Source organism: Eptesicus fuscus, chromosome 12 (assembly GCF_027574615.1).
Source record: "Eptesicus fuscus isolate TK198812 chromosome 12, DD_ASM_mEF_20220401, whole genome shotgun sequence".
Taxonomy (NCBI): Eukaryota; Metazoa; Chordata; class Mammalia; order Chiroptera; family Vespertilionidae; genus Eptesicus; species Eptesicus fuscus.
The window spans coordinates 36853786-36866316 of NC_072484.1; the positions used below are offsets into that span (position 1 = coordinate 36853786).

General features: G+C 41.4%; 2 protein-coding genes across 2 annotated transcripts in view; one reads left to right on the forward strand and one right to left on the reverse strand.

Annotated features, from left to right (window-relative positions):
* Positions 1-12531, reverse strand: part of RBL1 (RB transcriptional corepressor like 1) — an 85360-nt gene extending 72829 nt beyond the window's left edge. Inside the window, exons 1-2 of the mRNA XM_008149644.3 lie at positions 12314-12531; positions 5633-5766 (exon numbers count right to left, since the gene is read on the reverse strand). Of these exons, the coding sequence (XP_008147866.1) occupies positions 5633-5766; positions 12314-12469 (290 nt within the window). The 5' untranslated portion in view covers positions 12470-12531. The remainder of the gene's footprint in view (positions 1-5632; positions 5767-12313) is intronic.
* On the forward strand, positions 8011-9879 carry LOC103293312 (E3 ubiquitin-protein ligase RLIM-like). The gene is given in 5 exon segments (XM_008149643.3): positions 8011-8246; positions 8248-8805; positions 8807-8865; positions 8898-9404; positions 9407-9879. Coding segments are annotated over 5 exon segments (1806 nt in total). The 5' UTR covers positions 8011-8037.

The following is a 12531-nucleotide window of genomic DNA, read 5'->3' on the forward strand; positions in this document are numbered from 1 at the left end:
ATTCATTTTGATGCTCAAATTATCCCAGGTTTGGCTACTACTGGAAACATTTTCAAGTTAGCTCCTATGTCCCTTGGATAGGTCCCCAACATTTTTTTTTGAGCACTTCCTTATTTTCTGGTATAATAAGCTATTCCAGGTTCATTAGAAAAAATAAGTTTGAGTGTATTATGCTAAGTGAAATAAGTCAGAAAAGGATAAGAACTGTATATGGTTTCAACTCATATGTGGGATATAAAAAAAAAGCAACAAACAAACAAAAAACCAAAGTTATAGATACAGACAACAGAATGGTGGTTACCAGAGGGGAAAGGAGGTGGGGGGAGGTAGAAGAGGGTAAAGAAGGTCAGATATTATGGTGACAAAAAGAGACTAGGCTTGAGGTGGTGAGCACACAATAGAGTATACAGATACCGTATTACAAGGTTGTACACTTGAAGTTTATGTTATTAACCAGTGTTATTGCAATAAGTTTAATTTTTTAAAAAGAGAAAATATATATATAGGTCTGCTCTAGCTTTTATATCAGTCATTTTCGTAAAGATATTATGCTAAATATTCATATGCTTTATCCTTCCTTAAAGGCGTTATGCCAAGTGAAATAAGCCAGAGACAAAAGGGCAAATACTGTCTGATTCCATTTATATGAAATATCTAGAATAGTGAAATTCACAGAGACAGGAAGTAGAATGAAGGTTACCTAGAGTTAGCAGGAGAGGAAAGAAGAAAGATATTGTTTAATTGTTATGAAGTTTCAGTTTGGGAAGATGAAAAAGTTCTGAAGATGTTTGCACATGAAAAAAAATGCATTTATTGTCACTGAACTCTACACTTAAAGTGGTTAAAATGGGCCCTGCCCAGGTTGGTTGCTCGGTTGGAGTGTCATCCCATAAACCAGATTGCAGGTTTGATTCCTGGTCAGGGCACATACCTAGCTAGATTGCAGGCTCGATCGCCAGTTGGGGTACATATGGGAGGCGGCTGATCAACATTTCTCTCTCACATCAATGTTCCTCCCTCTCTCCCTTCCTCTCTCTAAAAATCAATAAACATATCCTTGGATAAGGATTTAAAAAACCAAAACTGAAGCCTAGCACTGACTACCTGTTGCAAGGCCATACAGTGTTTTTTTAAGGAAAAATAAAAGGGGTTAAAATGATGAATTATGCCCTGGCCACCATGGCTCAGTTGGTTGGAGTGCTGTCCTGTACACCAAAAGGTGGCATGTTCGCCCTAGCTGGTTTGGCTCAGTGGATAGAACATCAGCCTGCGGACTGAAGGGTCCCGGGTTTGATTCTAGGGGTTGTGGGCTCAGTCCCTTGTGGGGAGCATGCAGGAGGCAGTCAATCAATGATACTCTCATCATTGATGTTTCTATCTTTCTTTCTTCCTCTCTGAAATCAATAAAAATATATTAAAAAGGTGACATGTTCTATTCCACATCAGAGCACATACCCAGATTGCAGGTTCAATCCCTGGTTGGGGCGCCTATGGGAAGCAACTGATCGATTTCTCTCTCACATTGATGATTCTCTCTCTCTCTCTAAAAAAACAAAAAAAAATTTAAAAAGTTAAATTACGTTATGTGTATTTCATCACCCACAAACAAGAAAAACAAATTTATAGAGCAGAGATAAAAAATATGGCTCATATGTGTCAATAGCAGCACACTACTGAATTTTAATTGCACTCAAAAGATTAAAAAGAAAATTACATTGTAAAAAATGAACATCATCTATGTTCCAATTAAAATGTATAAAATGTAATTTTTCATGAACTAAATTTTCATTCTGGTTCTACTAAAATATGAAAATAATAAATGAAAGTAATCTTGGTTTAAATCATAAGTTAAAGTAAATCACAAGTTAGTAAAAAACCTGTGAAAGAATGCGAAGAATTACTTTTCAATACTTAAAAGATAGAGTGACGGCCTGTGAACTAAAGGGTCCTGGGTTTGATTACCAGTCAGGGCACATGCCCAGGTTGTGGGCTTGATCCCCCCAGTAGGGTGCATGCAGGAGGCAGCTGATCAATGATTCTCTCTCATTACTGATGTTTCTATCTCTGTCTCCCTCTAACTCTCTGAAATCAATAAAATATATTAAAAAAATTTAAATTGCACAACAGATAATACTTCTTAATACTACACTTAATAGCAAAAGAAACTTTTACATGAAACTTTTTTAAAGTTGGAAGTTGTTTTAATTTTTTTTTACAAACTGAAGCTGAGTATAAATGAAGTTCACAACAGAGACATACTAATATAATATTTGTGTGTAGATAAATATGTAATATAGCATGGACTTGGAAGTAATTTAACCTCTTGGTGACTCAGTTTAAGATTTATTTCATGGGATTAACTGAGGATTAAATGGTTAAAGACATGCAAACCCTTAGAACATAAGTGGTTCCTGGCACACAGATAAATACTCAATAATAATTTTCTAGTTTCACATGTGCATCTATATTTATAGTCAAAACTCAGTTCTCGAACATCTGTCTCGAACAATTCGGTTCTCAACCAAGTTCATGGAAAAAATGTCCGTTTTCTAACAAAACTCATTCTTGACCTGAAAACCCTTTCATGTTGATACATCAGCATGGCAAAAAGCCTCTCTCAGGCCACAAACAAATAAGAGAATGCTAAACCTCATGTTATTAACCTCTCAGGAAACTGTGCTGTGAATTTTGTTTTTGTTTTGTTTTTTTGCTTTTGTTGCTGGTGAAATGGACCATTAGCACAATTTTAAAGCATAAAGACATCATCAGGTGTGCTGATGCTGCTAAAGGTGTGAAAGTGCTCACAAAACAATGATCACAGGATACTGAAGAGGTAGAAAAACTGTTGTTGATTTGGATAAATGAAAAGCACTTAGCCTATGCAGCATTTTGGAGGAAATGATATGTGAAAAAGCGAAGATGCTACACTTGGAACCAATGCTAAAAGTGTTTAAGTCTTTGTAGGAGGTGGTTTGATAACTTTAAGAAAAGATGTGGGGTGTTTTTGTTTTTTTTTAAATATATACTTTTATTGCTTTCAGAGAGGAAGGGAAAGGGAGAAAGAGAAACATCAATGATGAAAATCACTAACTAGCTGCCTCCAGCACTGGGGATGGAGCTGACAACCTCGGCATGTGCCCTGACCAGGAATCAAACAGTGACCTCCTGGTTCATAGGTTGAGGCTCAACTACTAACCCACACCGGGCTAAGCAATGTGGGTTTTGCTTTGTTAATCTTCACCGAAGGATATCTTTTCCACTGATTTTCTTAGAGTAGAAAGGAGGGAGGAAGAGGGTGGAAAGGGGGGGGGGGGGAGAGAGAGAGAGAGAAAAAAAAGAAAGAGAAAAAGAGAGAGAGAGGTCAATGTGAGAGAGACACATGAATTGGTCAAAGCCCTATGGGGCGGGGATTAAACCTGCAAACCCGGTACCCTCAGTATGCGGGCTGATGCTCTAACCATCTAGCTACACTGGCCAGAATTGTTTGTTTATAGATTAAACAGTACATTAGACATGTATTGAATATAACAAAAGTTAAAAGAGGGAATAATTTAGGGGTCTGGAACAGATTACTACAATTTACATTATTTCTAATGGGAAAAAAAGATTCAGTTTTCAAACAAATGGCTTCTTGAACAGCCTTCCAGAACAAATTAAGTTCGAGAAATGAAGTTCTGCTATATAATGTTTTGCAGTATGATTTATTAACAATACTAGAGGCCCAGTGCATGAAATTCGTGCATGGGGGGGGGGAATGTCCCCTCAGCCCAGCCTGCACCCTCTCCAATCTGGGACTCCTCAGGAGATGTCCGACTGCCGGTTTAGGCCCGATCCTCAGGATCGGGCCTAAACCGGCAGTCAGACATCCCTCTCACAATCTAGGACCACTGGCTCCTAACTACTCACCTGCCAGCTTGCCTGATCACCCCTAACTGCTCCCCCTGCTGGCCTGGTCACCCTCAACTGCCCCCCCCTGCTGTCCTAGTTGCTCCTTACTGCCCCCCCCTGCCGGCCTGGTTGCCCCTTACTGCCCCCTACCTGCTGGCCTGGTCGTCTCTAACTACCCCCCCTGCCGGCCTGGTCGCCCCTCACTGGTCCCCCCTGCCAACCTGGTCACCACCAACTGCCCCCCCCCCCTGTAGGCCTGATTACCCCACGCAGCCTGTTATTCAGTCGTTTGGTTGCCCCTCACTAACTCCCCTGCCGGCCTGGTCGCCCCACGCAGCCTATTCGGTTGTCCATTCAGTTGTGATGGTCACTTAGGCTTTTATTGTTATAGATTTGATGGGTATTTTCCCAAAACTATAAAGACCTACATAATCATTTAAAGTTGGAAAATTGGACAATAGCCCAAAGTATTATAAATCAATGCAAATAACACTTGCAATTCTTTTTCATTTTTCTAAATGAACATGATTATGTTGATCTACTGTCCTTTTAGCAATTAAGAATGTGATGCTTGTTCGGCTGGAGTGACTCAGTCGTTGAGCATCGACCTATGAACCAGAGGTCATGGTTCAATTTCCAGTCAGAGCATATGCCTGGGTTGCGGGCTTGGTCCCAGGTGGCTGGTGTGCAGGAGGCAGCCAAGCAATATCCCAGGTGAGAATTAAAAAAAAAAAAAAGAATGTGAGATTTAAAACTTTTAAAAATTATCAGTCTACATTTAAAAAACCACTCTTTTCCCCTCTGTGGCTGCTTGAAGATGAACCTTCATCATGAATGACACAGTAGCTATCTGGACCAGGAAGTTCATGACCAATAGACTACTTCAACAGAAGCAAATGGTCATCGAAGTCCTTCACCCTTGGGAAGGCAATAGTACCCAAGACAGAAATTCAGGAAAAACTAGCCAAAATGTTTAAGACCACACCAGATGTCATCTTTGTGTTTGGATTCAGAACCCACTTTGATGGTGGCAAGACAACCGGCTTTGGCATGACTTATGATTCTTTGGATTATGCAAAGAGTAATGTCAAGTCATAAAAGACAAAGGCTGTGGAAATATTCCTGATTAAAGAAAATTAAAGAGACATAAGTGAATGTAATGCTTGATTCTAGACTGGAGACTGTGCCTAAAGAAAAAAAATGCTATAAAGAAAAATTATTGATTTAACTAATAAAACTAGAATAGAGATGATAGATTATATAAAATTATTGTATCAATGTTAACTTTGCTGGAGTTGATAACTGTACTGTAGTTATTTCAGGAAACACATACTCAAGTATTTAGGTGTAAAGGGCTCTAATGTACACAACTTAATTTGAAATGGTTGAGGAAAAAATATTACTTAAGAGAAAAAGATCAAATAATACAGCAAATATTAATAATAGGTGAATCTGGATCAAGGGTACATGGGTATTCTTTGTGCTTGAAATTATTTTTAAAAATTAATGAAAAATTATAGAAGAAAAAGGATTTAGTACATAAGCCTTAGTTGAAGTAAGAATTTGAGGAAGCAAGGCAATGGAAGGAGAACTGGGAAAGAATATCTATATGATAACAAGCTTATAAAACAATGAAGTTTAAAAAAAAAGAATGAAGTTAAATGTTTTAAAATAAAGAGAAATTAAATTCTAAAATCCAATTTAGGTCTTATAAAACAATGTTTGAAAAATCAAAGTGCTTTACCTTAATTTAGCTGAACGTAGTATTCTGGTAAGTGAAACACAATTTCCTTCCATGATACCCTTTCCAACTGTGGGAATAATGCTTTTGCGGCATGCAACATATAATGAACATGCCAACCAGTGTATAACTTCTCCCTGGCAGGCAAAAGACAAATAGCAAAATTAATTTATTATGTTAAAATGCTTGAACTCTAGAACCAGAAGAGATCTTTGAATTATCTAGTCTAATATTCATTCTGTATATAACAGCCAGAGAAAGGAAGTATCAGCCTAAGGTCACAAAGCTTAGTTAGCTGCAATAATAGGTATAAAACTTCTTATTCTCAGTCCTGCATAACATGCTAAATCAGTATTAATCCAAAGCTAGATCTCTCACTTACACCTCAAATATAATATTTCTGAAAGAGTTCTCTTAAAATTTCTCAGCACTAGCTTTCTCAATTTTAAAACACCAGTCATGGCTTTGATGATGCCAAACTTCCTTTCCACCATTTTTTAATAGTTTGGCAGAGCAAGGAAAGAACAGAGTAGAAAGATGACAAGGGAATCACACATAAAAATATCTATCTTGAACAACATAAAGGAGACTGTCATTTTTGTGAGGTAAAAATTGGGGGAATTATTTATCCCAATCTTTAAAATAGTAAGTACGGCTCTCTATTTTAGCAGATATCTCAATTTACAATGCTACAAAAAAGGTGGCATTTGAGAATTCAACACAATTCTCTGAGGTAGATTTGACATATATCCAAGCTAGAATCACTTCATGACTTCACTGATGATCTATATGTGAAATTCAAGTTAAGAGTTAGACACAAATTTCAAAGCACAACATACTACTGTTGCTATTCACTGTTTTGCAGATCTTAAGACCAGACTGGAGAACAGGGGTGGGGAACGTCTGGCCCTCAGGCTGTATAAGTCCCGCAAAATCATTTGGTCTGGCCCTGCCAAGTCATTAGGGGTGAGTTCATTAAATGTTTGACTAAATATAGCAGGCTAATTTTAAAAAATATATATTTTTATTGATTTCACAGAGGAAGGAAAAAGGAGAGAGAGAGATAGGAACATCAATGATGAGAGAGAATCATTGATCAGCTGCTTCCTGCATGCCCCCCCTCTGAGGAACAAGGCCGCAACCCAGGCATGTGCCCTTGACCGGAATCGAACCCGGGACCCTTCAGTCCGCAGGCCAACGCTCTTATCCACTGAGCCAAACCAGCTAGGGCTAGCAGGCTAATTTTTAAGTTGATAATTTTGTATGGCCTGCGGATGATGCTATAAACATCCAAATGGCCCCTTAGCAAAACAAACAAACAAACAAACAAAAGTTCCTCACTCCTGCTCTAGAAGGATAAAAAGACATAGATTTCTTGCAGTAATCCAAAAAGAGTGGGAAGAAATGAGTGGCCACAAATAAAGCTAAAATTCAGTGTTCCTACCCTAAAGTAAAAAGTCTTATTTGTTCAAGGCATTAAAAGAGAAAGGTTAAAAAAAAAAAAAAAAAGAGGGAGGTAAGTTTAAGGTTGAATATTTTTTTAAGACTTAATGAATTATTTGGGAATAGAAAGTGTTATAGAGCCTTTGGATACAGACTACTGTATGAAAACACCATTAAGATTAAAATAATTTAAGTACCAGAATTATTGCTTTGATTTTTTCCCCCTTAAAAATAAAAAGTCACCTATATTATCTATTTTGAGTCCTTGATGCTAGGTTTTAGAAATACAAAGATGGATTCTGACCTCATGGAACTCCAAGTCTAGAGCTAAGAAAAACAGACATTATTATCTGTAATTGATGAGATATTCTATATAAATAAAAGGCTAATATGTAATTCAACTGAATGGCAGAATGACCTGTTGCTATGACATGCACTGACCACCAGGGGGGCAGACGCTCAATGCTGGAGCTGCCTCCTGGTGGTCAGTGTGCTCCCACAGGGGGAGTGCCACTCAGCCAGAAGTGGGGCTCATAGCTGGTCAGTGTAGCGGAGGTGGTGCGAGCCTCTCCTGCCTCAGTGGCAGTGCTAAGGACATCCTCCGCAACAGCACTAAGGACATCCCCTGAGGGCTCCTGGACTGCGAGGGCGAAGGCCAAGCTCAGGGACCTCTCCTGCCCCGCCCCTGCATGAATTTCATGCACCGGGCCTCTAGTGTGCTATTAAGAAGAAATGATAGAGTCGTTTCCTGTCGCTGCTTGGTAACAATGGGGGAGATAATGGCTGCCTGAGCAACGTTTCTGGGCAGGCGCTGGGCTAGAAGCGGGTCTCAACCAGCGACTCATCAGAGGCGGGTCTGAGAGTGGTGAAAAGAGAGGCGTGCAGGAGCCTCAGCAGTGGTGGCCTTACCAACAAACTCGGATTCCAACAATTAAAACCGAATAAATTTCCACTTGTTCATCAAGATGGAAAGCTCAGATTCTAACGATAAAGGAAGTGGTGATCAGTCTGCAGCACAGCGCAGAAGTCAAATGGACCGATTGGATCGGGAAGAAGCTTTCTATCAATTTGTAAATAACCTGAGTGAAGAAGATTATAGGCTTATGAGGGATAACAATTTGCTAGACACCCCAGGTGAAAGTACTGAGGAAGAGTTGCTGAGATTACAACAAATTAGAGGGCCCACCACCACAAAACTCAGATGAAAATAGAGGTGGAGAATCTTCAGATGATGTATCTAATGGTGACTCTATAATAGACTGGCTTAACTCCGTCAGACAAACTGGAAATACAACAAGAAGTGGTCAGAGAGGAAACCAATCTTGGCGAGCAGTGAGCTGGACTAATCCAAACAGTGGTGATTTCAGATTCAGCTTAGAGATCAATGTAAACCGTAATAAAGGGAGTCAAAACCCAGAGAATGAAAACGAGCCATCTGCAAGACGTCCTAATGGAGAAAACATGGATAACAGCCAAAGGCAAGTGGGAAATCCACGATCTGAATCAACATCTGCAGGGCCATCTAGACCAGAACGCAATTCAACTGAAGCATTAACAGAAGTCCCATCTACTAGAGGTCAAAGAAGAGCAAGAAGTAGAAGCCCCGACCACCGGAGAACACGAGCAAGAGCTGAAAGAAGTAGGTCACCTCTGCATCCAATGAGTGAAATTCCACAAAGGTCTCACCATAGTATCTCATCTCAGACTTTTGAGCATCCTTTAGTAAATGAGACTGACCCGGCACCATGTGACACTAAGACAGCAAATAAGTGGACCTGACTTGCTAAGTAGAGGTCTTTTTTTTTTTTTTTTTTTTAAAGTAGAGGTCTTTTTGCAGCTTCCGGAATAAGAAATGCCTCACAGGGAGCAGGTTCTTCAGACACAACTGGTAATGGTGAATCTACAGGATCAGGACAGAGACCTCCAACCATAGTCCTTGATCTTCAAGTAAGAAGAGTCCGTCCTGGAGAATATCGGCAGAGAGACAGCATAGCTAGCAGAACTCGGTCAAGGTCTCAGACGCCAAACAACACAGTCACTTATGAAAGTGAACGAGGAGGTTTTAGGCGTACATTTTCATGTTCTGAGCGGGCAGGTGTGAGAACCTATGTCAGTACCATCAGAATTCCAATTCATAGAATCTTAAATACTGGTTTAAGTGAGACTACATCTGTAGCAATTCAGACCATGTTAAGGCAAATAATGACAGGTTTTGGTGAATTAAGCTACTTTATGTACAGTGATAGTGATTCAGAGCCTAGTGGCTCAATCTCAAGTCAAAATATGAAAAGGGTGGAGTCATGGAATGGAAGAGGGGGTTCTGGTGGTAGTAGCAGTCTGGTTCCAGTTTGAGTTCCAGTCCTAGTTCTAGTTCCAGTGGTGAAAGTTCAGAGATTAGCTCAGAGGTGTTTGAAGGTAGTAATGAAGGAAGCTCATCATCAGGCTCATCAGGTGGCAGGCGAGAGGTTCGACACAGGGCTCCAGTAACATTTGATGAAAGTGGCTCTTTGCCCTTCCTTAGTCTGGCTCAATTTTTCCTCTTAAATGAGGATGATGATGACCAACCTAGAGGACTCACCAAAGAACAGATTGACAATTTGGCAATGAGAAGTTTTGGTGAAAATGATGCATTAAAAACCTGTAGTGTTTGCATTACAGAATATACAGAAAGCAACAAACTTCGTAAACTGCCCTGTTCCCATGAGTATCATGTCCACGGCATCGATCGCTGGTTATCTGAAAATTCTACTTGTCCTATTTGTCACAGGGCAGTCTTAGCTTCTGGTAACAGAGAAAGCGTTGTGTAATTAAGGTCAGGTCTGAGCTCTCAGCTATGTACCTGGTATAGTGATGGGCAAACAGGAATCACTTGCTTTTTATGTCCACTTTTTGAGTGGTGCTTGTAAAGTTGCAACCTGAATTGAGTCATTGCTTTCTGAATGAATAATTGTCCTGTCTCCAATTTCTGTTCCAGAATAAAAGGAAATATTTAAAAAGAAAAAAAGAAAAAAGAAGAAATGATAGAGGAAAATGAAAGCAGGAGGTTGTTACCAGTAGGTGGATTAGAGAGAGGTATGGCTGGGGAGAGGGGCTCTTAGGAAGCAGCAGATATATGAAAATGCCTACTTCAAGAGCCTTTCACCAAAAACACAGACAGAAGAAAATAAAACACTTCGGGTAGAATAAAACACTCAGAAAATCTTAATTAAAAAAAAAAGGAAATCTTAATTCACACATCTATGCTTTCTAAATCAAACATTTAAGATTGTCTTTATCAACTCTGCCGTACTGGAGATCTAGCTCTTCAATTTTCCCTGGGATGGGGGGTGAGGGGAAAGTTTTCAGGTGGAGGGAATGGCACGGAGAAAGCACATAAGTGGGAACACTTAGCATATTCAAGAGGTGCCTAGTTTAATGCCTAGACTATGGCTGGCACTCAGTAAGTGCTTATTCACTAAGACCAAATGAGGACCTGATATGTCAGAAATGCTTTCTCAGGCTTTTAAAAATCCTGAGTATCAACTGATGAACCAGGAGGTCCAGATTCAATTCCTGGTTGCTGGGGTTGCAAGCTTGATTCCCAGTGGGGGGCATGCAGGAAGCAGCCGATCAATGATTCTCTCTCCCTTCCCCTTCCTCTCTGAAATCAATAAAAAATATTTTAAAAAATCAGTGTGTTTTCATTTTTTAAAAATATTTTAAAAAATCAGTGTGATTTAATTCATAATATCCCATAGTTTCTTATTCTTTCCTCAGCTTTCCAGTCATGCCTCCCACAGATGCATACTGGGGTATGTCCTTTACTCAGTCTATCCAGTCCTACCCTGGAGACATACAAGAGTCACTCTTGCCGAAACCGGTTTGGCTCAGTGGATAGAGCGTCAGCCTGGGGACTCAAGGGTCCCAGGTTCGATTCCGGTCAGGGGCATGTACCTTGGTTGCGGGCACATCCCCAGTAGGGGGTGTGCAAGAGGCAGCTGATCGATGTTTCTCTATCATCGATGTTTCTAACTCTCTATCCCCCTCTCTTCCTCTCTGTAAAAAATCAATAAAAATATATTAAAAAAAAAAAAAAAAAAGAGTCACTCTTGGGTGTTTTTCCCTTATACACAGACACTTACACCCAACTGCAAATGTCCAACTCTATGCCTTTAAATGCAGCACAGCTAATTATTTCACTGGGAGTGAGTCACTGGAGCACTCTATGGGTGAGTCATGAAAACCTTTGACTGTAAAGCCACTGGAGTAATTACTGAAATACATTCCATCACAATTCTACCTCCTCTGCAGAGCCTGTGCTTACCTGCGTTCCTATAATTAGGAGAATGACCCAGGGCAAGGCAGTCCTCTGGGCCTTGATATTACCTGGAAAGCAGGCAGTATAAGACTCACTGCTTTGCCATGCTCACAGGGCTGTTGTGAGGATTAAATGCAAGAATGGCTGGGGAAAATCTAATAATGACAGCCTACATTTGTTTTATTTTCTATCATATAGAATGATAGCCAGACACACTGTGCTAAAGCATCAAGACAATCTAAGTACCCCCGTCTGGGAGAGAAGGGACCTGGGGCGGAGAGAGAGCATGTATGAACATTGCCTCTGATCTCACTGCTGAGCAGCGCCGACTGTACCACACAGCGAGCAACCCATACCCCGCCCTAGGGAGGCGGAAGGGTGGCGAGGCTGAAAGGTCCCGACTCCTCAGTCTGGCTTCACCGCCAACCCTGTGTGTGACCTTAGGCAAGGAAGTTCCTTAACCTCTTGGGGGCCCAGCCTCTCACCTGCGGAAAGGGGATCACAGAAGGTGTTCAAGGGGTGGTGGCGAGAACTCAGTGAGATGACACACTTAAAAGCACTGGGCAGTAATGTCTTGGCACACAATTCATTTTAGCTTTTACCATTACAGTATTCATTTTTAATAGCTATAAGGGCAGTGCCAAGAAGTCTGCAGAGTTTGGCGGGGTGGAGGGAAGTCTGGTCTGGAGTCTAGGGGATCTCTGAGGAACTTGTGACCTGGGACAAACAGCTCCTTTCCCGAACTTCACTTTCCCGCCTCAAATAAAAAAAAATGGACGGAATGATCTCTACTCGCCCTTCCAATTTCGCACTCGGCGGCGCCCGGCTGGGCGGCGACCCTTCTGGGTGGGGAAACTCCCACCGCCCCACAGGGAAGGGTAGGGGCGGAGCCGGGGTGGGGCCTGGCGCGGGTGGGATCCGGCAGCCCACCTGCCGCCGCTCACCTCTAGGCTGTAGTTGCCCCGGATGGCGGTGAAGTCGTCCAAGGCTTCGGCCGCGCTCCCCTCGTCCAGGTTCAGCTCCTGGCACAAGGCCTGCAGCGCCTCCCCGGCCGCGGCCACCACCGCCGCCCCCTCGGCGTGGGACTCGTCTTCCAACATCTTCGCAGGCCCTGCGGGCGGCACGATCACAAACCCCCTCTCTTTTCTCCCTTCTGGGCGCG